The sequence below is a fragment of the Hypanus sabinus genome, chromosome 15 (genome assembly GCF_030144855.1).
Source record: "Hypanus sabinus isolate sHypSab1 chromosome 15, sHypSab1.hap1, whole genome shotgun sequence".
Taxonomy (NCBI): Eukaryota; Metazoa; Chordata; class Chondrichthyes; order Myliobatiformes; family Dasyatidae; genus Hypanus; species Hypanus sabinus.
The window spans coordinates 71,831,534-71,859,319 of record NC_082720.1 but is presented as its reverse complement, the minus strand read 5'-3'; the positions used below and the strand labels follow the sequence as shown (position 1 = coordinate 71,859,319).

At 39.6% G+C, this 27,786-nt stretch overlaps 2 protein-coding genes across 4 annotated transcripts in view; one reads left to right on the top strand and one right to left on the bottom strand.

Moving 5' to 3' along the window:
- The window catches only part of LOC132405592 (vascular endothelial growth factor C-like), a 74,074-nt gene extending 51,289 nt beyond the window's left edge, over positions 1-22,785 (top strand). Inside the window, exons 3-7 of the mRNA XM_059990522.1 lie at positions 954-1,144; positions 1,985-2,136; positions 11,290-11,402; positions 13,238-13,574; positions 17,197-22,785. Coding sequence (XP_059846505.1) covers positions 954-1,144; positions 1,985-2,136; positions 11,290-11,402; positions 13,238-13,574; positions 17,197-17,314 — 911 coding nt within the window. The 3' untranslated portion in view covers positions 17,315-22,785. The remainder of the gene's footprint in view (positions 1-953; positions 1,145-1,984; positions 2,137-11,289; positions 11,403-13,237; positions 13,575-17,196) is intronic.
- Positions 22,786-22,923: 138 nt separating this feature from the next.
- hmgxb3 (HMG box domain containing 3) overlaps positions 22,924-27,786 on the bottom strand; it is a 94,113-nt gene continuing 89,250 nt past the window's right edge. For all 3 annotated transcript variants that reach the window (XM_059990513.1, XM_059990515.1, XM_059990514.1), the window contains exons 21-22: positions 24,260-24,469; positions 22,924-23,460 (exon numbers count right to left, since the gene is read on the bottom strand). In XM_059990513.1, the coding sequence (XP_059846496.1) occupies positions 23,014-23,460; positions 24,260-24,469 (657 nt within the window). In that variant the 3' untranslated portion in view covers positions 22,924-23,013. The remainder of the gene's footprint in view (positions 23,461-24,259; positions 24,470-27,786) is intronic.

Here is a 27,786-nt window from a genome sequence, read left to right as displayed (position 1 = left end):
ACCTGAGAGGACAGGCACCCTCCATCTAAAAGCTGGAACTGATAATAGTGCAGAAGCAGAAAAGACAAGTCATGCAGCATCATCTCTGGTGATCGTCCACACTGTGGAGTTGAAAGATATTACTAGATTGATGTTCTTCCATCTTCCTCAGATCCCCATTTATTAGGCTATCCTGACAAAGGGTGCACAAATACAGACTACATTTCTCTACAGTTACTGGATGAGACACGCTGAGATATCCTATAAACCAATAGATGAGGCAGATATAACAGTGTTTAGGAGGCTTTAAGGTAGACACGTGAATATGCAGGGAATAACAAGATATAGATTTGGCTCCATGCTTTGCACTGACATTGTAGGCCAAATGGACTGTTCCTGTAATATACCATTATATGAATGAAAATGAGGGCCAGCTAACAGCTGCATTTAGAGTACCTCAGCATTCTTGGAGATGGTATGAAGTATGACATAAAATTAGAAATAAATTTAAATTGTATGAAGGCAAAATTTAGAGTAAATGCCATTTGAAATAAAACCTGTAAATCTGACTTTCTGTCAAACACGATGAATGTATTAAATTATAGAGCAGATAATTATGCACTGGAAGTGTTTCAAACTAGAGCAAAATTGCAAAATGAAAAAGAGAATCAAACGTCTTTACATCTAATGAGTATGCCTGAAACGTCATTGTTATTACAATACAAAGTATCCCAGTAAAGCAGAACAAAAATACTGCTAGACTAGCTTACAAAACTGGGAGGTCTGTGAAAATATGTGAAAACCCAACAACCATAGAACAAATAGGGTGTTTGTTTAAACTGTAGCCAGTTTCCCTACTAATTCCCAACCGTCCAATAGCTCTTACTCGGTGCAAGCTTTCTGCTGTTGTAAGTATCCTTTATTTAAATGCATGTTTCAAAACCAACTAATAACTCAACCAAATCATTTGACAGATATTGAACTTGAATGGGAAAAGACTCAGTGTAAGCCTAGAGAAGTGTGCTTGGATTTGGGGAAGGAGCTTGGGACTGCAACAAACAAGTTCTACAAACCTCCCTGTGTGTCTGTCCACAGATGTGGAGGCTGCTGCAACAGCGAAGGACTAGAGTGTGTAAACGTCAGCACATCCTTCGTCAGTAAGACAGTAAGTGACTTCTATTTGGTTTTGAAGACTTTCGTAGCTCAACCTGCCTGTTGGAAAGATTTATACATGTCCGATTAACAGCAATAAAGAAGTAGGGAGCTTTCATCCAAAGAAAAAGCACACGTAAAGAAATGGCAAATCTAAGAATATGGGCAACTTTAATTTAATTTCAGTGTGCTAGAGAGTAGAATTCCCGATGTTGGGGGAGTCCAGAACCAAAGGCCACAGTTTAAGAATAAGGGGTAGACCATTTAGAACAAGAGTTGAGGAAAAACTTTTTCACCCAGAGAGTTGTGGATCTGTGGAATGCTCTGCCTCAGAAGGCAGTGGAGGACAATTCTCTGGATGCTTTCAAGAAAGAGTTAGTTAGAGCTCTTAAAGAGAGCAGAGTCAAGGGATATGGGGAGAAGGCAGGAACAGGGTACTGATTGTGGATGATCAGCCATGATCACATTGAATGGTGGTGCTGGCTCGAAGGGCCGAATGGCTTACTCCTGCACCTATTGTCTATTGTCTAATCTGGTTTAATATCACTGATATATATAATGAATTTTGTGGTAGCAGTACAGCTCAATACATAAAAACAGACTATAAATTACGATAAGAAATATATATAAAATTAAATTAAATAAGAAGGAATTAAGTAGTGATGTATTCTTCATCTGTTGGTTCATTCAGAAATCTGATGACGGAGGGGAAGAAGCTGTTCCTAAATGTTGTGTGTGTGTGTGTGTGTGTGTATCTTCAGGCTCCTGCTATTAATTTCTCACTGAAGCTCAAATTAAAAATTATGTTCAAGACCACAAAAAAAGCTAATAGTTTTTTTTTTATCCATTGTAGTTGATGGAGATAACAATACCACAAGTGGGACTTTCCAAGCCAGTGGTAATCAGCTTCATCAATCACACTGGCTGTAGCTGCCAGCCCAAGCGAGACATCTTTGGACATACCCACTCCATTATCAGACGTTCTTTTCACGTTTTCCCAAACAGGTAAGAATTCATGTGGACACAAGAGACTTTGCAGATACTGGAAACCCGGAACAACACATTTAAAATGCTGGAGGAACTCAGCTGGTCAGGCAGCATCTGTAGAGGGGAATAAGCAGTTAGTATTTTGGGTCAAAACCCTTCATCGGGACATCAGGATTCATATGGTCCTATGTAGCAAGGGGTCAGGGGTTAAGGGACATGTTTATCAGACGGTACAAGGTAGTGGTGGAGAAAGTGTTCAAGAGGCTTTTAAATAGGCATATGAATATGCAAAGAATGGAGGAATCTGGATTCTGGACTGCAGAAGCGACGTAGTTTAATTTGGCATTGTCTTCAGCACAGATGTTGTTGACTGAAGAGCCTGTCCTGAACATGTACATTTCTAAGTTCTATTATCAATTTCTGCCCTGTAATAGCAGGGTTATTCTTGGCTTGGAGAATCCTACAGATCATAACAATACCAGTAGCCATAATGGCAGCACACATGCGCAGACTGTACCACATTTCATGTCATACTCGTAATGGGCATTGGCTTCTGATTGTGAATGAACTGTGTGGATCGGGGATGCAGGGTGGATACGTAGAAAGATGCTGATGCACCATCAATAACTCACACTGAGACATAAGGCGAGATATAGGCTTTTATTGACTGGAAGAAGGAACCAGGAGTGAGTGACCATCATACTACGTCCTGGAGACTGAGGCCGAGCGTCAGGCCTCAGATCGCCTTTATACAGGGGTCTGTGGGAGGAGCCACAGGGGCAGTCAGCAGGGGGCGTGTCCAGACAGGCACATAGTTCACCACAGATGCAGCTTTCAATCTGTCCCCAGCCTTTTGCTTCAGCTGCTCTGTGACGCTGGACACTGCAGCTAACAGCCGGCTCTGGTACTGGAGGAATGTGATGGAGCGTTAAGAGAACAAGCAGATCAAAAACAACCCACTGGCTTAGTCCTGACCCCATCAATGGCAAATTTAAACATCCTTCTGGAGTCACTGGGATTCATCTTCCAAAATACAAATGACATCTTTGGATACCCATCAACTATTTTAACATTGGCCTGAATTAAAAGTATTTGCAGCTGGCTTAATACATAATTTATCAAGAGAAATAGGAGTGGTCTCCAATGTTTATTAATTCGGATTCGGAATTCTTTTATATTTATTGAGATACAGTGCAGAATAGGTCTTTCCAGCCCTTTGAGCAGTACTGCCTGTCCCTGATTTACAAGGACCTACAAACTGGTATGTCTTTGAAACTGGAGCACCCAAAGGAAACCCGTATAGTCACGGGAAAATGTGCAAACTCCTTACAGACAGTGGCGGGAATTGAACCCAGATCGCCAGCACTGTAAAGTGTTTTGCTAACCACTACGCTACTGTGTCGCTCTATGTGTACATCACAACATACAGTGAAATGTGTCAGTTTGTGTGAACAACCAGCTTACTGGGGATGTGCTGGGGGCAGCCTGCAAATGTTGCCACAATATCCCTGTGCAGACATAGAATGTTTGGCAGAGCAACACCGAACACAACAAAATGGAACACGACAAGCAACAAAACTCAACAACAAATTAAGCCTTTTCCCCTCTCCCACCCTCCCTCCCACACACACGGACAAATGTCCAACTCCAGGACAGGCCTTCAGGAAGGATAGGCCTCTGCCTAGAACTGACAGCACTTTCCCCTCGTAAATTACCGCCCATTCTAGAACTCTATCACCTCCAGAGCCAGGTAATGTTGCCTATCCAGTGATCTAATGACCCAGAATCGTAACTACCAATTCCATCATGGAAACTGGGGAATATGCTTAAATTCTGTTTATTTCTTTTTCAGTCCATAGCTCCCACACTGTAAATTTCCCAGAGTGTACCTGTGCCATTCTTGCTCCTTACATACATAACAACAACCATCTTCATTTGTGCAAGGTACTGCTCCCAACTATTGGAGAGCTTCTCCCCTGATGCCTGTTAACTTGGATTTTACCAGAATGCCTTGATGCTACACTCAGGTAAATGATGTATTGATGGTAAGGACATTGACTTTCACCTTGCATCTGGAACTTGGCTCTTTGATCCTTGTTTGGAGAATGCCTGTGAAGATGTCTGGATTTGCATTGACTTGTCAATACCCAGCCTGCTAATTGAGGACTCAGTTATTGGTGAATAAATACCTCTTGACAGTGCTATCAGTGATACCCACCATCTCTTTGCTGATGATTATAGGTTCTTGGATGGGTGAATGGGCTTGTCTGCATCTTGTTAACAGGATAGACCTAGGCAATTTTCCATACTGTTGATTAGGTGCCACAGTTGGAAGTTGACAGGGATAGCTGAGCCTGAGGTACAGCGGATTGAGGAGTACATGCCTTCAGTATACATCCAGGAAGCATGTTGGTCTTGTGGCCTTTACTGTATTCAGTGCTCTCAACTATTTCTTGAAATCACCTGAGACAAATCAAATTATCTGAAGACTGGCTTCTGTGATTTCAGGGTTCTTGGAAGGGAGAGAGATAGATCATCAGTTTGGAACCTCAAAGTGAACATGGGTGAATGCTTCAGCCTTGCCTTTAGCACTTAGGTGTCATGTCCCACCACCACTGGGAATGGTGAGTTCTTGGATCCTCCTCCTACCATTAAACAACTAATTGTCACAGAGGCATTGAACACTGCAACACAGAATCAGGCCCTTTTGCCTGTCTGGTCCGTGCTGACTTGTTTCTCTGCCTAGCTCCATCTACCTCGACTTGGATCATTGCCTTCCATACCTCTTTCATTCATGTATCTATCTAAACATCTCTTAAGATTGGTAACTGAACCCATATCTACTACTTCCACTGGCAGATCGTCCCACAGTTGCACCATGATCAAGTTTCCGTTTCACCCTAACACTCCATGACCTTTTGTTCTCGTCTCACCCAACCTCAGGAGCAAAAGCCTTATAGTCTTAGAAGGTCATGTGTCCATCATTTTCATGACAGGATGTGTGTAAGCTTGTAGAATGTTGATCTGATCTGCAAATTTTGGGAAGCTTAGCTGCTTTTACATGGTACATAGTCCTGTGCTCCAGCTTCACCAGGCGGACACTTCCAATTGCTGGTGTGCCTGGTACTGCTGCTAAAAGTCTTCCTTCACTGCTCGTCAAACCATGGTTGATCTCCTGGTTTCAGTGTGAGAATGGAGCGAGGGATATGCTGGCTGTTGATTCTAGTGATGTACGTCTCCAGTGTTGCCAATAGTCCACAGCATCCCAGGACTGCCTAGTCCTGATCATCCCATTTTGGACTGTTACAGTGCTGCGGAATGCCTCTCAATGTGAGGAGAAGACCTCTCCACAGGGACGAAATGGTGGTCACTTCTACCAGTGTGTAATGGATACATGCATCTGCCACAGTTGATTAGTAAAAACAAGGGCAAAAGGAATTTATCAGTACCATCACTGATCTGATAATTATATCCTTCATGAGTAGGCAAGCTCGTTCAATGGGCCTGTCAGTAAAGGACATTCAGAAATACTCTTACTGCTTTAAGGGTTTCTTGCTTCAACTGAGGGAGGGCAGTAGCAGCTGATATGATGAGACTTCATGTGTTCTGGTGTTAATATTGTGGGTTCCCTGTTCTGTTTCCCAACTCTATATCACACTGCTGCCTCCCTGGATGTCCTGTCTTTTTGTTGTGGCAGAAGGTACCCAAGGTTTGCCTAGGAGGAAAATGGAAGGTGTGATTCAATGATCATGAGTACATCAAGCTGCTGCTTGTTAGGGGGAGGGGACCAAGTCCCCAGGTAATTGTGATGTGCACACTGCAAATTCAGCAGAGCCGTGAGTGTCTTTGTCAGATCTGATTATGTAACTTCAATTAATGTCATGTGATCTTTTTTTTGTTTTCATGTAGCATTTCTGGAAGGGTTGGATGATGTTTTGGACCATAACAGAGGGCATTTAAGAGTGAATTGCATTACCGCAAATGTGCACTCAGTGGCCACTTTATTAGGTACACCTGTACAGCTGCTTGTTAATATAAATATCTGATCAGCCAATCACGTAGCAGCAACTCAATCCATGAAAGTTTGCAGTTATAGTCAAGAGGTTCAGTTGTTCAGACCAAACATCAGAATGGGGGAGAAATGTGATCTAAGTGACTTTGACCGTTGAATGGTTGCTGGTGCCAGACAGGGTGGTTTGAGTATCTCAGAAATTCTTGATCTCCTGGGATTTCCATGTGGAGTAGTCTCTGGAGTTTACAGGAAAAACATAAAGTGAGCAGCAGTTGCGTGGGAGAGCTCTGAGAGAAGTCGGGGAGAATGGCCAGACTGGTTCAAGTTGACATGAATGTGACAGTAATTCAAGTAACCACATCTCTGAACACATAACACATTGAACTTTGAAGTGGGTGGGATGCAGCAGCAGAAAACCATGAACATACACTCAGTGGCCATTTTATTAGGTACAAGAGGTACATAACAAAGTGACCACTGAATGTACAGTCATGTATACAACGGACAATGGATTTCCCACCCTTCAAAGGCACTGCTGAAGCAGATGGCACTTTAGGTCAACTGATAGTTTTATCATTATCATTAGTAAGTTCTGTTGTTATAATTGTTATAATTAACTGAATTTAAATTGTTCTGTTGTCATGGAGGGATTTGAACTAGTGTCTCCAAAATGTTATTCCAGGCAACTGGGAAACTAGTTTGCTAATTAAATAAACCTGCAATGAAGGTTGACTACAAGGCTAGAGGATTGTCATTAAATCCAATGCGCTTACATTCAAGTTGGAGAGTTTTTTTTGCAATTCGCGTCTCTGCAGGGGATGATGAGACTTGACTTTTGCATTCCGCAGCCCAGGGGAGTTTAACTCAGCCTCGTTGGGGTGGAGCCTGTCAGTCTCCTTCCTGAAGAAAGGGTAAGGTTGCTCATGGGAGATTTACAATGGCCTCGTGGAGGAGTATTTTTGTGAGGATGAAGGGGATCGTTGGGGAGGACATCCCAGGACTGATAAGTCAGTCCTTAAAATCGGTGTAAGGAAGTCAGCTTTCCATGTTTGGCCTCTCCTAGACTGTTTCCTCTTTCAGCATTGGATGAAACAGCCACAAATATTTGTTTAGGAATGTGTTGGAGTATTTTCATTGTTAAAAACTGCTTTGCATCTTTGAGAAAATGGCCCTAACTGCTTCAAGGACCTTTTTCCTCACTGCAAACAAGTGTGTCAAAATCAGAAGCTGCAAAATTAAAGTGGGATCTCAATGGTTAATATGTGCATATGATATATAGATGTGCCTGATTGGTGCTGGGCATTAAATTTGAGAGAACACCCCTTTTCTGTTAAATTCCAAACCTCATTGCAAGCCTAGTCTCAGCAGTAGCAATAGTAAATCACCAACGTCTGGTATTTGCAGTCTTGAGAAGTTGTACTTTCTTACTAATTGCATAGCTTGATTTTCTTTACTGATAGAAGGAGACCTGCAGCTCTCTTCCTCGGAGAATAATATTCAGCTGTAAATATCTTGGAATGTTTAGGAACCAGCTGAGAGCCAACTTCCCAACTTCTTACAAATGGGTTCTGCTGTGAAAGGTCTCTTTGCTCAATTAACAGATTCTCCCAGTTATTTGAATTGGACAATATCCCTGACAGGAAATGGCGATGAAGTGAAACAAAACCTGAGAAAACAGTGACATTCTTCTCTGTAGATCCATTATTTTGAAGAGATTTTCAGAATTTCAGTCATTTAATTTAACAAAGCATGCTCCAGTTTTTCCACCTGACATCAAAGACAGTGGCTATTCAGTTTCAAAACAAGCTATCCAGTTAATTTTAGCCACATACGTTAAAAAAAATTCTTTTCACATATTTGTTGACTTCCCAATTAAACACTTGTATCAATATTTCTTTCTTCAGTACTTTAGCTAGAATGGTAAATTAATGTATTCAATATCGTGAAAGTTATCTTGTTGGTAAAGTTGAGATATTTTCCCCAATTGTCTCAATCAAAGCCTCTTATAATTTTGTGTGTATTGCCTCTTAAAATAATTTTATTCTATTCAGAGGTATCCTCATTTTTCCATTGGCACATTAAAGTAGTGAAGGACAGATTGCTTAGAAATAATATATTCCATAAATCATCGCAGATTGAGAAATGACCCAACTGGATTATTAAATATAACTGAACAGATTGAAAAATTAAGCAGAGGAAAGCTATTTCCTCTGGTGGGAAAGTATAACAAGCAAAAGAGATTCTGCAAATGTTGGAAATCTAGAGTCATCACACACAAAATGCTAGAGGAACTCAGCAGGTCTGGCAGCATCAATGGAGAGGAATAAACAGTCAACATTTCAGGCCAAGAACCTTCATCAGGACTTGGCCCAAAATGTTGACTGTTCTCTCCACTGATGCTGCTTGACCTGCTAACGTCCTCCAGCATTTTGTGTGTATAAGTTTAGAACAGGGATATTTTGGTTTAATATTAGTGTTTGATATCAGGGGACACCTTTTCACACAAATTTGAAATAATTCAAGAGATTACCAAAGGATTGTATAATTGTAGCGACAGCTTAAAAACACTAATTAAAATGTAAAGCTATATTTGTTTGCTGATTACGCCACTTAGTCCAAATCAAAAGTGGTGATGAATCAGCATGTAGGAAGGAGATTCAAAATTTTGGCTGCGAGGTACTACAACAACTCAATGTCAGTGTGACAAAGAGCAGATTATTGAGCTCAGGACAAGGAAACTGGATGTCCATGAAACTTAGTGCATATCAGGGATCAGAGGTGGAGAGGGTCAGCATCTTTAAATTCATCAGTGTTATAATTTCAGAGGACATGTGCTGGGCCTAGTACATAAGAGCAATTACAAAAAAATACACAGCAGCACCTCCTTTTCCTTAGGAGTTTAAGAAGATTCAGCGTGACATCGAAAACTTTGACAAACTTCTATCACTGTTTGGTGGACAGTATATTGACTGGTTGCATCACAGCCTGGCATGGAAATGCCCTTGAATGGAAAAGTACTGGATACATCCCAGTCAATCATGGGTAAAGCAGTCCCCTTAAATGAACACATCTACATGGAGTGTTGTTGCAGGAAAGCAGCGTTCATCATCACGGACCCCCACCGCTCAGGTTATGCTCTCTTCTCGCTTCTGCCACCAAGATGAAGGTACAGGAGCCTCAGGACTCGCATCACTAGGTTCAGGAACAGTTTTTACCCCTCAACTATCAGGCTCCAGAACCAAAGGGGATAATTTCACTTGCCCATCACTGAACTTTTCTCACAACTAATGGACTCACTTTTAAGAACTCTTCATCTCAGAGTTCTTTTCTTGATACTTTTTGCATATTTATTTATTATTATTATTATCATTATTTCTTTCTTTGTTTTTGTATTTACACAGTTAATTGTCTTTTGCACACTGTTTGCCCTGTTGGTGCAGTCTTTCATTGATTTCATATGGTTTTATTGAGTAAGAAAATGAATCTTAGCTTTGTATATGGTGACATTCATGTACTTTGATAACAAATTTACTTTGAACTTTGAAAGTAATTTCAAAGCCATAAAATATTTTTTGACCAGTCATGCTGGAAGGTGCTGTTAACATTACAATTATACCAACTGAATTAACAATCTGCTTACCCTACCTATAATGAACGTTAGCTATGCACATGCAACAGTGGTGCTAAAGTGGTATCTGATGCAATACCATCGACGATATAGGAAGTGAAATGGTAGTTTATCAATATAACTCAGTACCTGAAGTTCTTACCTTGGAATGCAAACTTCAAAATTTACCCATAATGTTCTTTCAACTTTCTTTCCCTGAAAGGCTCGTGTTGTTCAGAATTTGGTAGAGGATCATTAACAAAGAGTGTTTTTACTTGGACAGATATCGATTGTTATGTTGGCCTAATGGAATTTTGATGCTGTTTCTGGTGGTTATTCATGTTGAGTTTCACAGGCTTCTTCATTGAATGGATGTGGTTATCAGAGGCAGTTCAGACATTGCAGAGGATGCTCAAATTCTGATTTCATCCATTTTAGCTAAAGGCAATACTTTTTATGACCAACTGAACAAATTGTTTTTTTCTTGACTGTAATAGCACAAAATTTAAACTTTGGATATGAACCTTGTCTTAACAGCGCCTGAGATCTTACTTGTTAAAATTAAAAAAGTCTTGTTGATCAGAGTGAAAGGAACTGACTCAGGGCATTCCTATCAGTTGAGACCTGCATTTTTTATTCGGTGTTAGTTTCGTGAAGGACTGGACTGGCAGAAAGGAATGAGTTGAGAATAAATTTCTTCGACAAATGCATGGTAAATCTTAGGCATTTTTTACCCACAAGGATTATGAAGACGCAGATACTGAGTAGATTCAAGGTGGAGGTGAGGGAAACGGAAGGATATGGATACTGTGTAGTCACAAGGGATTAGCTTAATTGGCCATTTGATTACTAATTTAATTGGTTCAACACAGCATTGTGGGCTGAAGGGCTTGTTCCTGTGCTGTACTGTCCTATTCTCTTTGTTCTATAAATAGGATTCTTGAATGTGGTGGTAGGGACAAATGCTGAATAGAAGAGCAGATGTAAGTGGCTAAGTGATTTACTCTAGTTTTTCTTTTTTTCTTTTGTGCCAATCATTTCTACAAAAAGACGACTTATTTTATTCTGTCCTGACTGACTGGAAACTGAAGGGGTGCAATTGACTATCTGATTTGCAGCCTTTCTGATTTCTTCGGTTTTCCACCTTATGTACAAGGGTAAACGGTAAACTATGAATGGGAATTAAATCACAATCATCTAGTGGTGATTGTCCCAAGATGCCAAGAGTAAAGCATCTTTCCTGATGTGGTGCCATAAACCTTAATGGATTTGCTGATCCAAGCATGGTGGTGAATTCCAGGAATCAATTTCAGTATCACAAAGCACTAGCCTTCTTTGAGTGGCAGGCTTGCAACAATCAACCAGCTGTGAATAGCCAGTCGATTTTTCTCAGACATCTTCTGGACATCAGGTTTACAATTGTCTGGAAAATGGCACTCCTCTCAATGGTAAGAATGCCAACTCTCATTTCTCAATATAATCTCTTACTGTTAAAAGTGAAAGTGAAAATGATGTGCCCTGCAGATAACTTCCAAATGTTTCTCCCCCATAGATGCGATACGGAGAATGAAACTTGTCCACATGGTCTCACATGGGATCCCCATTACTGCAGATGTGTCACCCCACACGAGGTCTTCAGTTTAGTTGCCAGCAATTCAGAACCAGGTTATGAATTACTTTTATTCATCTGTATATTTAATAATTTCTGTGGGTAGTTTTCCACCCGGAATGCTGTCAAGGGATGGAGATTCTGGCTCACAAAGATACCACACAGGAAGTTAGTGAACTTAATTAGAAGTTAGAAGAAATAGAGCTGTGGTAATTTACCGGAGTTGGTTCTGAATCGGTCAATGGAGAAAGCAAGATGTGTGTGATGGGGGTGGATTGTGGAGTGAACTGATTGATAGCAGGGCTGTGGGAGCCACAGTAAATATCCAGGTCCACTTAAGACACAAGACCAGTGGGAACTGGGATACAGAGAGTTCTAGAGAACTAGAGCACAGAAACAAGCCCTTTTGCTCATCTAATCCATACCAAATTATTCTGCCTAGTCTCATCAACCTGCACCTGGACCATAGCCCTCCATACCCCTCTCATCCATGTACTTATCAAACTTCTCTGAAGTCCAACCCACACTCACTACTCAATTTCTACACACTCACTACTCTCTGAGTGAAGAAGTCCCCCCTCATGATTCCTTAAACATTTCACTTTTCATCCTTAACCCACAATTCCTAGTTCTAGTCTCAGTGGAGAAAAGGCAGCTTGCATTACCCTATCTATAATAATTTTGTATACCTCTATCAAACCTTCCCTCACTGTCCTCCACTCCAGGCAATAAAGACCCTGGGAATTTATCTATACTTTGGGTCATTTATCAAGAGCCTCAAAGAGATTTGAAAAGGATGAGGACAGAACTGTGGCTGGGAGAGAGCAAGGCAGAAGGATCTAATGTGAAAAGACAAGAGCTCCTACAATTTGCTCCAAAACTCTTGCCAGAAGAAGTGTTCAAGGGCAAAATGTAAAGGACACTTCGACATATACATGGATAGAGAAGGTTTAGAGCAGGTGTGTCCAACCTGGGGTCCACAGTTCCTTGCTTAATGACATTGGCTCATGGCATAAAAAGATTGGTAACCCCTGGTTTAGAGGTACATGTGCACTGACAAATGGTACCAGCTCAGATGGGCATCTTGGTCAATATGGATGAGTTGGGCCGAGGGGCCAATTTCTGTGTAATACGAATCACTATCAAGCTGAATTCAGGACAATGGGGAACGAGTACAGGAGTTTGGACTCCGATCATACTGAATGGTGAGGTAGGATTGAGAAACCAGGTGACTCACTTCTGCTCTTATTTCCCTATGTTCCATAGAATAAACAAGTTCCTGAAACATTAAGCTATTAACGAGCAGATTCTGTAATACTGAGTTACACAAGAAAACTTCCCATTACTGTACATGGCATTAATATTCATCATGCTGCAGTAGATATAAAATAACTATATTCAGGAGTATCCTTGGAATTTATGCTGCAGTCAAAATAAATGACCGCAATTATCAGAACTTAATTAAATGAAAATAAACAATATGAATTGTGTAATACAGCACTGAATGTAGTCACAGCAAAGGTGATCTGTCATTCCAGTGTAGAATTATAAAATAAATGGGAAAAAAGTAGTAACATTTTTTCCCCCTTGAATCCTACTTTTATGGCTTGTATGTGAGGCATGCCGTCTAGTGGACATATGATATACAGGTTTAGGAGACAAAACACAGGATGGAGAGAGGAAATAACTAAAGGATTACTCTTCTGTGGATTATTCCAACTTGTTACATAAAGAAAGGTGCTTGCTAAAAGCTGGGAACAGCTCACCATTGGCTCTTAACTGGAAGGGGGGGGGGCAAAGGGAGGGAGTAAAGAAAAATAAAATTGAAACAAAGTCAATCTGAACTGGTGGACATTAAAAATATTGAATATCTCTTCTGTGGACTCGACAGATGATGACGAGGGTGAAGTGCCTGACTTTTGTGGGCCCTACATGGTATTTGATGAAGATTCATGCAGCTGCGTCTGCATGAATAGGCTCTCGTCATCAAGCTGTGGCCCCAACAAGGAATTCGATGAGAGCACCTGCAGATGTGTCTGTAATAACGTGCAGCACCGAGGCTTATGTGAACCGGAGAAGGAATGGGACGCAGATGCTTGTGAGTGTGTGTGCAGGAAGAAATGCCCAAGACATCAACCTTTGAACACTGATAAATGCACCTGTGAATGCACAGAGTCAGTAGCTTCATGCTTTCGCAAAGGAAAGAAGTTCGACCCACAGACATGCAGGTGATCAAAGATAAGCTAATCATTTCTTCATGCCTAATACCTGCAGTACTTTTTAATTTTAAATATATTAATTGACATAAATTCAAAAACAAGCAGTTATATTTGAAGACGGTATTGGATCTAAGTATTTCTATGGTGGGAATGAATCTTGAAGTAGTGTAAAGCCACTGTATCTGAGATTCCATAGGAACAGGAACAACAGGTAATGGTCAGAACACTAACCTACCTCTGACTTCTCCCCTTAACTTTCCTCCACTCACCTTAAAATAGAGGTCCTCTGGTATTGCCCATTGCCACCCTGGAGAAAAGGCTGTCCGCTCTATCTATGCCTCTCAGAATCTTACATGCCTTTACTAAGTCATATCATCTTGCTTCGCTATAAGGAAAAAAGCCCTAGCTCACTCAGTCTTTCCACATGAGACAAATTCTCTAATCTAGCCTCTGGGAAATCTCTTTCACACACCTCTCTAAAACTTTCACATCTTTTCGATAATGAGATGACCGGAACTGAACTCAGTACTCCAAGTGTAATCTAACCAGAGTTTTATAAAGCTTCAACGTAACTTCACGGCTCTTGAACTGAATTCCTGACCAACGAAGGCCAACACACTATAGGCCTTTTTTTTAGCCACTCTGTAAACTCGTACAGCAACTTTGAGGGATCTGTGGACTTGGACCTCAAGATCCCTCCATTCCTCCTCACTGCTATGAATCTTGCCATTCACCTTCAAGTTTGAAAAGGTCACCTTGAAGGACTACACTCTAATGTAAAATTCTTTCTTTATCACAAAAGAAACTATTAATTCTGAGGAAAATCTGGCCCCCGAAGAGTGACATTGGGGTGATCAGTGGCACTGCAGGTGAACTATCTCACAGCTCTAGTAATCTGGGTTTAATTCTGACCTCTGGTGCTATCTGTGTGGAATTTGCATGTGTTTTCAGAGTCCACACAGATTCTTCCCCCCTCCCCCAAAGGTCCTCTTTTTATTACCCCATAACATAAATACATGGAGTGGAAAGTTAATCGCAACCTAGTCTAAGTGGGTGATAGGTGAATTAGAAGGGGTTAGGAGAGGACCAGCATGGATTTGATGGACCAGATATCGTCCTTCCACACTGTCAAGAAATAAAATATAATTTTGGAAAGTAACAAAACAGAATAGCATTGGCAATAGATTTTTTAAACGTGTTGATTCCTCAGAGTTTTTTTGTTTGTGATAGACTGCTTGTAGTTAAACCCAAATATAATTTCAGACTACCTGTATCATATAGGAATTTGGAGAAATGAGAAATTAACTTTTATTGAATATAATGTGTTTAATTGCATAACAGTGCTGATGCTTTGCAGTAGTTCAACCAGGCTAAGATGTTTTGCTAATGATTTTAATTTCTGCTCAGTGTCTGAGGCTTCTCACTTAAGTGTCCAACAATAATCATCCACCATTAACCAATTCCAGTTGCCCTGATACTGTTTCTCCTTGACTGCAATGTCCTGGTAAAACCTTTCACTATATGTGTCACTGACTTGCAGGAAAGAAGTCTAAATGGAACGCAGAAGATGAATCTTTAGTGACAAGTTGAACTTCATGGTTTTGTATGCTTGAAGCATCTTGTCAAATATCTGCACATAGTTTGGTGCTCTGTAGTAGCCAAGAAAATTTTCAGCAACATCCTTGAATGGCTATTTTCTCTGGTCCCACTAGAAGTTTACTGACTTGCCTGTCATTGGTAACCTGTTTGATTTGTGGACCAACAATATACCTTCCTTAATCTTGGCATCAGTTATTCTGATTTGAATTATGAATTCAAATAACAAATATAGGCTATTTTTTAAAAAATGTTGTGTAATAGGGAAATTTCATGGTGATTTTTGAGATCAGCAGCACAAAATCCATGATACATCCAAAAGTATTCAGAAAGCAAAATCATTGTTGTCCAGTGTAATCAGAATTAGTGCAAGACTGTTAGTGTAATTGCAAATGTCACTCCACTCTTCAAGAAGGGACAGAGGCAGATAGTCTAACTTCACTGGTTGAGAAGATGTTGGAGTCGATTGTTAAGGATGTGGTTTTGGGCTACTTGGCACATGATAAAATAGACTGCAGTCAGCATGGTTTCCTCAAAGGAAAATCTTGCCTGACAAATCTGTTGGAATTCTTTGAAGAAGTAACAAGTAGGATAGACAAGGAGAACCGGTATATGTTGTGCATTTGGATTTTCAGGAGTTTGTTAAGGTGCCACACATGAAGATACTTAACAAGCTATGAGCCCATGGTATTACAGGAAAGATTCTAACATGGATAAAGCAGTGGCGTATTGGCAGGAGGCAAAGAGTAGAGAGAAAAGGAGCCTTTTCTTTTTGGCTGTTATTGACTAATGGTGTTCCACAGGTATCTGTGTTGGGACCGATTCTTTTTATATTGTATGTCAGTGATTTGGATGATATAACTGATGACTTTCTGTAAAGTTTACAGACGATACCAAGGTAGGTAGAAGGGCAGGTAGTCTTGAGGAAGTAGAAAGGCTACAGAAGGACATAGATTCAAAGAATGACAGATGGAATACAGTGTCGGGAAGGGTATGGTTGTGCAATTTTGTCAAAGAAATGAAAGGCTTGACTATTTTCTAAATGGAGAGAAAATACAGAGAACTGAGATTCAAAGGGACTTGAGTGTCTTTGTGCAAGTTTCCCTAAAGGTTAATTTGCAGGTTGAGTATGTGGTGTGGAAAGCAAGTGTGATGTTAGTATTCATTTCAGGAGAACTAGAATATAAAAGCAAGGATGTAATGTTGAGTCTTTCTAAAACACTGATGAGGAAAACTTGGAGCACTGTGAGCAGTTTTGGGCCCCTTAACTTAGAAAGGATGTGCTGAAACTGGAGATGGTTCAAAGGAGGTTCAAGAAAATGATTCCAGGATTAAACAGCTTGCCCTTTGAAGAGTGTTTGATGACTCTGGGCACGTATTCACTAGAATTCAGAAGAATGAGGGGTGACCTAATTGAAACTATCAAATGGTGAAAGGCCTTGATAGAATGGATGTGGCAAGGATGTTTCCTTTGTTGGGAGTATCTAAGACCATGGGACACAGCCTCAGAACAGAGGGGTACCCTTTTAGAACGGCAATGAGGAGGAATTTATTTAGTCATAGAGTGGTGAATCTCTTAAATTCGTTGTCACAGGCAGCTGAGGAGGCCAAGTCTTTGTGTATATGTAAGGCAGAAGATTGGGGCTGAGAGGAAAAATGAATCAGCCATGATGAAATGGTAGAGCGGACTTGGTGGGACAAATGGCCTAAATCTGTTCCTATATCCTATGTTCTAAGATGGGGGCAGGTTGTGTAGTGGTCTTGGATTCTAAAGTTCCCTTTCAAAGCAATCAAGTGATTGTTTCCCACTGTCACTGCCACACTACTCTTTAAAAGCTTACCTTGCAATTCCCTTGCATCTCTTCCACAGATTTTTAAATCACCTTCCAGCCTTCAAACTAAATCTATTTACCACATCTAGTCTAAATGTGCAGAGTTAATAGTTCAAAATGTGTTATTAACAAGTTATCTGGATGATCCAAATTACTTTCATAGAATGTTAATTATCTATTTTCTCTTCTGTGGGTTAAAACAGGTGCTACAGGTTGCCTTGCAGAACCCAAGTGAGGCAGTGCCACTCAGGCCTTTACTTCAGTCATTACGTCTGCAGTTGCCTCCCACTATACATGAAGGAATATCAAACTGAAGACTGATGCACAAACTGCTTTCAACTTGCTTTGCTTCATCAATGAAGAACTTAATTTTCCAGCCTGCAGCACTTACAAACTACTTTTATTTTTTTTGGATTCTACAGTCTCTAGTAGGTATGCTGAGCACTGAAATGTGTCTGAGACAGTGTGAACAAAGTGGGTATTGGTCCTTGTTTTAGAATAAAAAGTTCAGCTCAATTTCATAACGCACAATTGATTGGTGTGATTACCAATGTCATTACAAATTCCCAGATAAATGTGTTTCCATTAATTAATGTTTGTTCATGGTACAGAGTGAATCAGTTGTGGGGAAAAAATACTTTTAGTATTGACCAGCTGTTGGCATGAAACGTATTTTTTATGCAAAACAATGCTTTTATTGACACAGGAAGACTATGCTACTGGAAATGAGTCCTAATGCTTCAGAAATAGATATGATGTTTCAAAATCTTATACTGATTTTATGCCATTATGGCTGTGCAAAATAGCTTAAGCAATATCATGATTTCACCAATTGTAAGCCAAAAAAGTTGCAGCCTTTTGTCTTTTACAAAAATACATTTATAATCTAAAGTATATAAATTGCAACATAACTATTGCTTTTGAGAGAAGTCTTCAATTTTCCAAGCACACCTTATATGCACATGGAATATGAAATGAGCAAAGGAGGAAAAGGCTGAAGCATAATGCACAGCTATAGAAATGGGCCAATAAATTGAGTTGGTTAATTTATGTTACTCAGCATATCATGTGTAATGTGCATTTGCAATTAGCTACTAGGTATTTATGCAGTGGAAATGGGAGATGCACTTAAATTATCGGGGGTGTAACAAAATCTATTAAACGGCTGCAATTCTCTCTAACAATTCATACAAGACCGATAGCTTATCACAATTTCTTCCTTCAACAGAGGAAACTTAATTAACTTATGTTTTGAGTCATTAATATATCTAGACAGCCATGTAACATTTCTCATTATAAACATTCTAAAGGCTATTTAAAAACCACATCTAACTTCAATATAGAGTGTAGAAGCATAGATTCCACAGATTAGAGAGAGTTCCACATCCTCTTTACAAAATTTCAAGGTGATCACAGTATTGTCATGAATTATCAAGCTATTTAATATGTTAGTTGCCCCTTTTGGAAGTAAATTATTTTAGTGGTTATTCTATAATTATAAACTTCACTTGTTTAAAAAAAGCCATGGTTCTGTAAATATCTAAGATTGCATTTTAATTCCTTAATGGTTAACCGTCATGCTAAATATATTTTCCTTTCTTTTCTAATCTCTCATTATCCATAGAAGCAGCACTGGGAAGATGTACAACAGCCACATGGTTGAAACTTCACAAATTTCCCCTCCCCTTATCAGATATTCTGCCCTTTGGCCAACAGCTTCCTGATACAATGTAATTGAGATCAGTAATACTGAACATCAATCTTGGGTGTTTCTGGAACATAAAGCCTAAAGGAATGTGTCCAATAAATCTTTAAAAACACTGATAACTTCATAGCGTGAAAGATGCTTCCTTTGTGTGGGGAGGCCAGTATCAGGCTACAGAGTAAAGTATTTAGGACTGAAATGAGAAATTTAAAAATATACAGTATATTCAGTGTAGTGCATTTATGAAATACCATGAAAGGGTATAGGAAGAAAACAAAAATATGGTATTGAGATAGATCAGCCGTAATTGTATGGACTGGCAAGTGGCCTTTTCCTGCTCCTATTTTGTGTTTCCATCAACATTGTTTTGACATTTATATAAAGTACAGCACAGGAATCATTTCAGTTCTGAATGGGAAGATTACATTAATAATCTGTAATGGTCAAGCTTTGCTTCTTACACATTCCTACTTCGTGTATTATGTCCTTCCATTCACTATAAAACTGGAGTATGAAACTGAATTTTATTAGCTTCTCAAAGGTTTGTGAGTGCATCTTTACTCGTACAATTTTGATATGCCATAAAAATGGCTAAAATGATACAAACCTGAAACAGTGGAAGTTGTTAGTAATTGATAGACCTGCCACATTGGATATGGTGACTTCACGGTTAACAAGCTCATCTTTGAATATTAGTTCCACAGTACTGTTTTTCCTCAACCCCCTCCCCCCCAAGTTCTTTGGTGAAACAATTTTCCTGTTTCCTTCCAAAAGTTGCTGTTGAATCTGCTTACAAAACTTTTATGTTTTGTGTTCCAGAAAATAACTTGCTGAGCTTTTTTTTTGGCAATTATCTTAAGCCTGTTCTCTCTCGTTACCAAGATTCTTGCATTTCTCATATATTTCCAAATATTCATTCTTTCAAGTATAAGAGATAACAAATTTACTCATGTCTTCAGATTTGAGAGGGTTGCTGTTCTGCACTGACCTCTATGACAACAATCATTTCATTTACCTATTCACAATGATACAGAAATTGATAACATGATTATATTTAAAACTTTGTGTTAATTTGGCTTGTTTCGAGCTTCTGAAAGTATCGGAGTCAAATACAGGCTGATAAGGGTTATTCAGAACAGTATCTGGGTGACTGATTTTGTTTTCTTATGGGATGAGGACAGTAGAAAGAAATAACTGGAAGAAGAGAATCAAATTAACAGGGATCTCAGTTAGAGTAGGAGTAGTGCTTACTCATTGTATCCTTGATTCAAAGTTCACTTTTTCAAATGCAGAGTTTTTCTTTTAGAACAGGAAGAGTTTACTTTTTAAGAATTCATTGTGAACAGGATCAGGATGTCCCAAGGTTTAGTTGTGTACTGAGTTACACCACAGCCCTCCCGAACAAGGGATTTGAATGTAGTTGCTTTTCCTGGTTCAGTCAATCTTACAAGGACTATCTACAGGGCCAAGATTGGTCTTTGTTCTTGTCAGTTCTCGAGTTCAATCATGTGTCAAACTCACCTGAAGGCTCCCATGTGGATAATGATTTACTGGGTAAGGCATACGAGGGCAAGTTGTTCTTGCAGAATTATAATTCAACAAGTTGGCAAGAGAACAGAATTTTGTTTCAAACCTTCTTTATAACCAGTGCTTTGTGATGCCACTCTTTTCTATTATCTTATGACATGTGAGGAATATTTCCATCAGCTGATTACAAACTTGTGACCAATGCTGTCCCAGGGTCAGTAATAATTAATACTGCCTATTATGTTTCTGTTATTAACACCACATTAAAAGCAATCACAAATTATTAGCAGCTGCATTCCAAACATACAGATATAGCAGAAGAAAATCCCTCCATGCTCTTGGTTGTACTATGGGTAATTATCTATACAGAAGCTGTGAACAATTCTATTAAACAAATTTACTTTATAAAAAAAAAATTGTATATTTATTGCTGGCTCAATTTAATTCTGTGTTTTAATATGTGTATTGGATGTTTTTTTAACCATGGAATAAGTTTTTTTTAAATAAAAGTATTATATTTGTAAATGTGTTTGTACTTGTTCAGCACTAGCAATAGATATGAGCAGGGATGAATACTTGGTGCATTTAAAATACATATTTAGAATGAATAACTAATTATTTTACATTCCTCACAGCAAGGGAACATTATTTTTTTCAGGGAGGGAGTGAAAGAGCTGAGGAGGAAAGACCCAGAAAAAGCTTGTTCTATGGTAGCTCATGAACGGATTTCTTCACTCCCATGTGCCTTACCCCCAAACGTCTGAGCTCAAAGTATGCCAGTCCACTCATCGTTACTGCAAACATGAACCACTTTGGAGCATTTATAAACATGAACTTGTCACAAAGGAGATAACATTTAACAAAATAGCACCAATGAAGGGAAAAAGAATCAAACAATCTCAGATTCAGATTTGAATCTCCAACTGAAAATGCCAAATAACATGCTGCTAAACATAAAATTGTCTTCAAATGAAAATTGTGTTGAATGCAGCTTTTGCAAACCAGTTTCAATGCTGTAGTCCTTTTTTACTTTTAGTTTCATAAAAATAAGATACTCAGAAGACCAACTGCCATTTCCTTTCACAGTCATCCATTTTATGCAGTCTCCTGCAGGATTCCAATTACCTGAGTTTTAACATATCGCACACGTTATCAATAAGTGCTTTATATTACATAATGCAATCAAACACCATTGGCAGGGAATTGATACTGCTCTAATATTCTCTTTTGGTGAGATAACCTCGAATGTGTGGATGAATCAATTCTCTATTGCAACATGGATTAAGTAAACCTTTAAAGAATATCAAACAGCATCTTATATGGACTACGGAATTTATGAACTCAAGAATATAGAAATTCCAAACAAACCACTAAGCTTCTCTTAAACCAGGGGTCCCCCAATCTGGGGTCCACAGAGCACTTGGTAAAGGTCCATGGCATAAAAATACCGGGAACCCCTGCCTGAAACTGAACGTTATTGGTTTCAGTATAAGTGGCATCAATGCTTAATCAGTAAGATCAACGACCCAATAATAACTATTCCATACATTCTGAATGAACCATCTTCACTGATGTTACCAATCAATCTCTAAGCAACCACCTTAGGAGATGAACTTGAAAATGATTAGCAATACACACAAAATGCTGGAGGAACTCAGCAGGTCAGGCAGCATCTCAGGAAGGGAATAAACAGCCAAGATCCTTTATCGGGACTGGAAAGGAAGGGGGAAGAAGCCAGAATAAGAAGGTGGAGTGAAGGAGTACAAGCTGTAAAGTGATAGGTGAAGCCAGGTGAGGGGGAACGAGGGTGGATGGGAGAGGAAAATGAAGAGAGAAGCTAGGAAGTGATAAGTGGTAAAAGGCTAAAGAAGGAATCTTAGAAGAGAGTGACAATAGAAAGGGAAGGAGGATGAGAAAACATGGAGGCAATCACCATGGCTGTTGCATTGTTTTCATAAACATTAAATATTATAGAATGTGGAGGTATATTTAGGAGTAAGAATCAGCAGGGAAGCTACAGGGCTGCACATTAATACATGAATGATGCTATATTCAAAATGTGAAGACTCCATTTATCTTATTTTCTAACTTCCTCCATATCAGCAGTCTGATTTTGCCACATGAAGAAACAAAGATTTTTGAAATAGGCAAAATAACTGCACTTGCCTAGCTTGAGGAAGTACCTTCACCAGATGGACTACAAGGGGTTCAAACAGGTTGTTCGCCACTGCCTTCTAAAGGTGAATTAGAAATGGGCGATAAACGTCATGGCTTGCCAGCAAAAGTGTTCATGTCAGGAAAATTATTGGTAGAAGATCAGAAAGCCAGAATAGCGGAATGAATCAAATGTTGTCCCAGAGCAGTTTTGGGCCAATTAATTATCTTTGAAATCGAGTCATGATTGTAATGATGAGAATAGCAGAGACATCAAATGCAGTGCTCTTCAAAGGATGGGACTGGTGTGTGCTGATGGAGCACAGAGGGATGTATAGCGTGGGGCTGCTGCATTAACTTAAAGCTCCGATGCTTGCTTTCAGAACCTGAAAAGACAGCAGTTCCATTCACTGGTAGCAATACTTACCCGATGAGATCAAAGCACTAAATTTAGATGACGAGTCATTTATGGTATCTGATGAAGAACCTAGATCAAAGCTATCTATTGCCATGAGCCAAAAGTTTACAGAAAGAGGATAAGATATCACAAACACATAATATTTTAATTAAATAGAGTACCGAATAAATACATTACTTGTCAAATCATTTGCCTTAACTATTTTCAATAAACATGTTAAGCCAGCTCTTCAGTCTCGCTCTCCGTGTTAAGGTGTGCTATTCCAAGTCTGTACAAACTATCTCGAATCACCACCTCTCCAGGCTGGCAACTTTGCAAGACTTCACTAATTTGTTGGTTTACAATGTCTCTGCTGGTGAGGAAGTCAACCAAGCGATTGTATAAATAGTAGTAAGTTGCATTTTCAAAAGTAATTGATTTTTGTCGAACATTATTCACTTTACTGCTTGGAATAGTTTTGAGGATATCATTATATGGCTTAAGTTCATCGCAAAGGCCAATAGAGTGATGTCTTGTCATCACATTCTTTTCTGTGTTCTCATCTGCATCATTGCATACAATCCTATGGACACTGGACCTGGTTATAGGATGCTGGATGCTGTTTTCTGACAGAGACATGTCCATGGTATAATGTTGATCGAGTAGCTCTGGACAGGAAACATACTGGAAATAGAATTGTACACAAGTAATAACATATTCAGCAATGAGTTCCAGTAAGATTGCTTGTTAACCATTCTCCAAAAGCAGTAACATTATGTATTTGGCTATTATATATATATGTGAAAGTATCTGGCTCAAATAAAAGGGGAAAAGGACTCCTTTAGATTTTGCTTTAATAAGGAGAAGATAATAAAGGTAATCATTGGTAACACGAGTGGAAATAAAAGTACCCTACATTTATATGTTGCTTTTCATCTTTGGTATGTCCTGAGCTATACAGCCAATGAATGTTTGTAGAAGAATAGCTGCAGTCTGCAAGCCAACATGCCACCAATTAAGTTACCAAATGTGCCACTTCCGCCTTTGCAAACAAGTCTTCGGGCTAACATTTGAATCGGCAGCCTCTCTTTCAAAATGCAAGCAGATGTGTTAATGCCATATCAGAGAGATGTGCTTCAAGAAGGTTAATAGAGAGGAAGGTGCAATGGGTTTGGTGAAAACATTATAGGGCCTGCTACCCCTCAACAGCTAAGGGTAAGGTGAAGGGGTTCTACAGAGCTCAAAAGCAGAGATGAAAAGGAGGACTTAGAAAAATTTCAAGGTGTAGAAATACATAGCAAAACAAGCTGAAGGCAAAATCATACCATAAGAATTATACAATAAGTTTGAATTAAGAATCATGGAATGTAAGTTATATTCCTGTGTTCTAATCTGTTTTGGAATGTGCAAGGAGTTTAAAAAAACTATGCACAGACAATGCTTTCAAATTCTGGTTATTGTAATAGGTAGACATAGTACAAACCTTTGGAGGTTCCAATGGATCTGAGAAACAGCCTTGCTTATTTTCCCACATTTGCCCTGTGATTTCTGGATACCGCACATCTGCATTTAATGCAACTTGTGGAGCCATGTCAACAACATATACAGGTGGCCAGTAGCGTGAAGAAACCAGCAAGTCAACATGATCACGCGCAGATTCCCTTCTCACAAGGTATTTTGATCCACAAACCACCTAGTTAAAAAATTTAAGAGGGTTACTGAAAATGGTGGCCAGCAATGCCAAACTAGCAATGCTTTCAAATTCTGGTTATTGAAATGAGGAATTATAAGGAATTTGCATTGATAGTATATTTCACAACATTGAAGCATCTAAATGATAAACTACCAAACTGTATTGATTGCTGCAGTGATAGGAAATCCAGCAGCCAATTTCCACATAATATTAGAATAATGGCATAGTTTAGCAGTTAACACGACACTATTACAGCTCGAGACATTCTGAAGTTGTGTTCCAGTGCTGCCTGTAAGGAGCTTGTATGTTCTCCCTGTGACCCACAGGGTTTCTGCCCACTGTCTAAAGATGTATTGGTAATGGCAAGTATAATGGTAGCTTAGCCATTAGCACAACACTATTACAGTTCAGGGTGTTCGGAGTTCAATTCCAGTGCCATCTTTAAGGAGTTTTGTACGTTTTCCCCATGACCACATGGGTTTCCTCTGGGTGCTCTAGTTTTCTCGCCCCACAGTTTAAAGACGTACCAGTTAGTAGGTTAACTGGTAAATTGTCCTGTGATTAGGCTAGTGATAAATAGGTGGATTGTTGGGTGATGTGGCTCGTTGGTCCAGAAGGGCCTGTTCAGTGCTATATCTTTAAATAAATGCTGGATAACCACACATCATTAAGACAGATTAAGTGATAAATACAGGAAGAACATCCCTGCTCTTCTTTAAATAGTGCCGTGAGATTTTTATATTCCCTTGAAATGGCATTCAAAGTTTCAGTTTGAGGGGTCAGGTAAAAGGCATAAGGACAACAGTCCCTGGAATTGCACTGCTAGATGTGCGTTTAAATCTCTGGAGTTTTAATAGTCAGCCACATTACCGACACTAAGCACCTGTTTATATTTTATTCTCCTGACAATGCTATCAACTCCCTCAGATTCTACCACTTACTTGTGTCCTAGAGCCAACTTACAGTAATCAATTGAACCTTGAACCACAAATCACATATCCTTGGGATGCAGGAAGAAACTGGGACACCAAGCAGAACTCCATGTGGCAAAAGGAAAACCAACAAACTCCACAAATTGGAACCAGAAGTCTGGATTAAACCCAGGTCACCAGAGCTGTGATGTTTCTCCTTGAAATTAACAATTCTGCTACCTAACCAATAAAAAGCTTATCCCGTCAACTGCCTTTCAATAACAGTTAACCATACTCAATAAATACCAGCAGTGGAAGATTTTTGCATACAATTAAAAAGTAGTTCATTAAACGCAAAAGATTCTGCAGATGCTGGAAACCTTGTGCATCAAGACTTGACTTGATCATGCATAAAGTGCTGGCAAGTCAGGTATCATCAATGGGGAGGAATAACAAAGTAGACCCATGTATATTCAGAGCACCACCAGGAGAAAACTTTATTGTGGAAGGTGATGAGAGTGATGAGATGGGTTCACTAATATTGCACTAGAATCTTCAAGTGGATATACAGAACTTTGCAGGACTTTTTAAAGAACAGTGAAATTCATATCAATCAGAGAATAATTTGGTTTCTTCTATATGGGGGTATTCACAAGGTTAATAATTACAGAAGCCAATCAGAAAGTGGAAATTTCAGCAGTTTCAAACAGGTGGCCGCATTAGGACATATTACGGTTTTAATACTCACTCCAAGCTGTCAAATTGTATTAGCACTAATCTAGACGGGACATCAAGTGCAGTAAGGCCAGTAGGCACATTCACCTTGTCATTTTGAATTTTGTGCTTGTATAAAACGTCATAAGTGTCAAGCTCGCCATCAGAATGTGAATTCTTACATGGAAAGTGACATATTATAGCAGTGCTGGGTGTGTAGTACAACTCATTTCTTTTGATAGATGTTAAACTGAGCTGCTTTCTACCTGAGGGTACACAAACACCACTAGTGAGGCACTCAACCGACCCATATCGTTATATGTGATTATACAGGGAATTTTGCAAAAAGTACGTCCTCTCAGAAATGTTGCAGACATGAAAAACACAAGAAGATGCAGTTATTCTTTCAATCCTGCACACTGTCCCCCAGCTCACCCTATCCAATACAGCTCATGATTCTTCCCCCTCCTCACAGTTTAACAATGATATCAGCTACAGTTAAAAGTCAGATGTTCCAGAAAAAGAAGTCTACACAACTAACTTTGCAATTGCCATGCCTTTCAATAAAGCATCCTTCATAGCCACTTTCAAATTGAATTACATTCCGACAATTTAAAAGGGATAGTTTTTCCACTGTGTTTGAAATGGAACTTTAGCTAACTTTTAATACCAGTCAAGAAATTGCCAAAAGTACCTAAGAAAAATATCAAAGGGAACCTATGCTTAGTCACTTTGTACACTATACAATGCTGGTTACATGACTGATTTCTGGACTGTGCATATATTTATCCCAAGGTGGTAAAGAAATACTTCTCTAATAATGTAAGCGTGCGGAAATCTGCAGATGCTGGAAATTCAAGCAACACACACAAAATGCTGGTGGAACACAGCAGGCCAAGCAGAATCTATAGGAAGAAGCACTGTCGACGTTTTGGGCCGAGACCACTCGTCAGGACTAACTGAAAGAAAAGATAGTGAGAGATTTGAAAGTAGGAGGGGGAGGGGGAAATACAAAATGATAGAAGGCCGGAGGGGGTGGGATGAAGCTAAGAGCTGGAAAGGTGATTGGCAAAAGGAATACAGAGCTCAGGAAGGGAGAGGATCGTGGGATGGGAGGCACTCCTCATATGATATCACTTTCATTCCTGGAATCATCCTTGTGAACCTCCTCTGAACCCTTTCCAATGCCAGTGTGGCAATCCACTTTCTGCGCAGGTGAACCGGCTCACAAATAGCCAGCGCGCAGGGGGAGACTTTGGTAATGCACCTCTGACGTAATTTTCCGCCCGGACAGGGCGGGTGCTAGGGATTAAATGCCAGCGCTGCGAAGTTTGAATAAACTAGTCTTAAAATGACCTACCGACTACGTGTCGTTATTTCAGTGCTGTGTGGAGCACGTTGCTACATTGCTAACCCCGACGGTCCAAACGGGATTTGGACCAAAGATGACTGACTCTTCATTTGTTCACACAGTTTCGCTAAAACTGCCAACTTTCTGGACACTGCAACCACCCGTGTGGTTTAGCCAAGCAGAAGCCCAGTTCCAGATTCGGCAGATATCCTCTGATTCCACGCGTTACTACCACATGGTGAGCACCCTTGACCAGGAGACGGCCGCCTGGGTTGCAAATTTCATACAGTCACCCCCAGAAGAAGGCAAATATGAAGCATTCAAAGCACTGCTCATTGGGA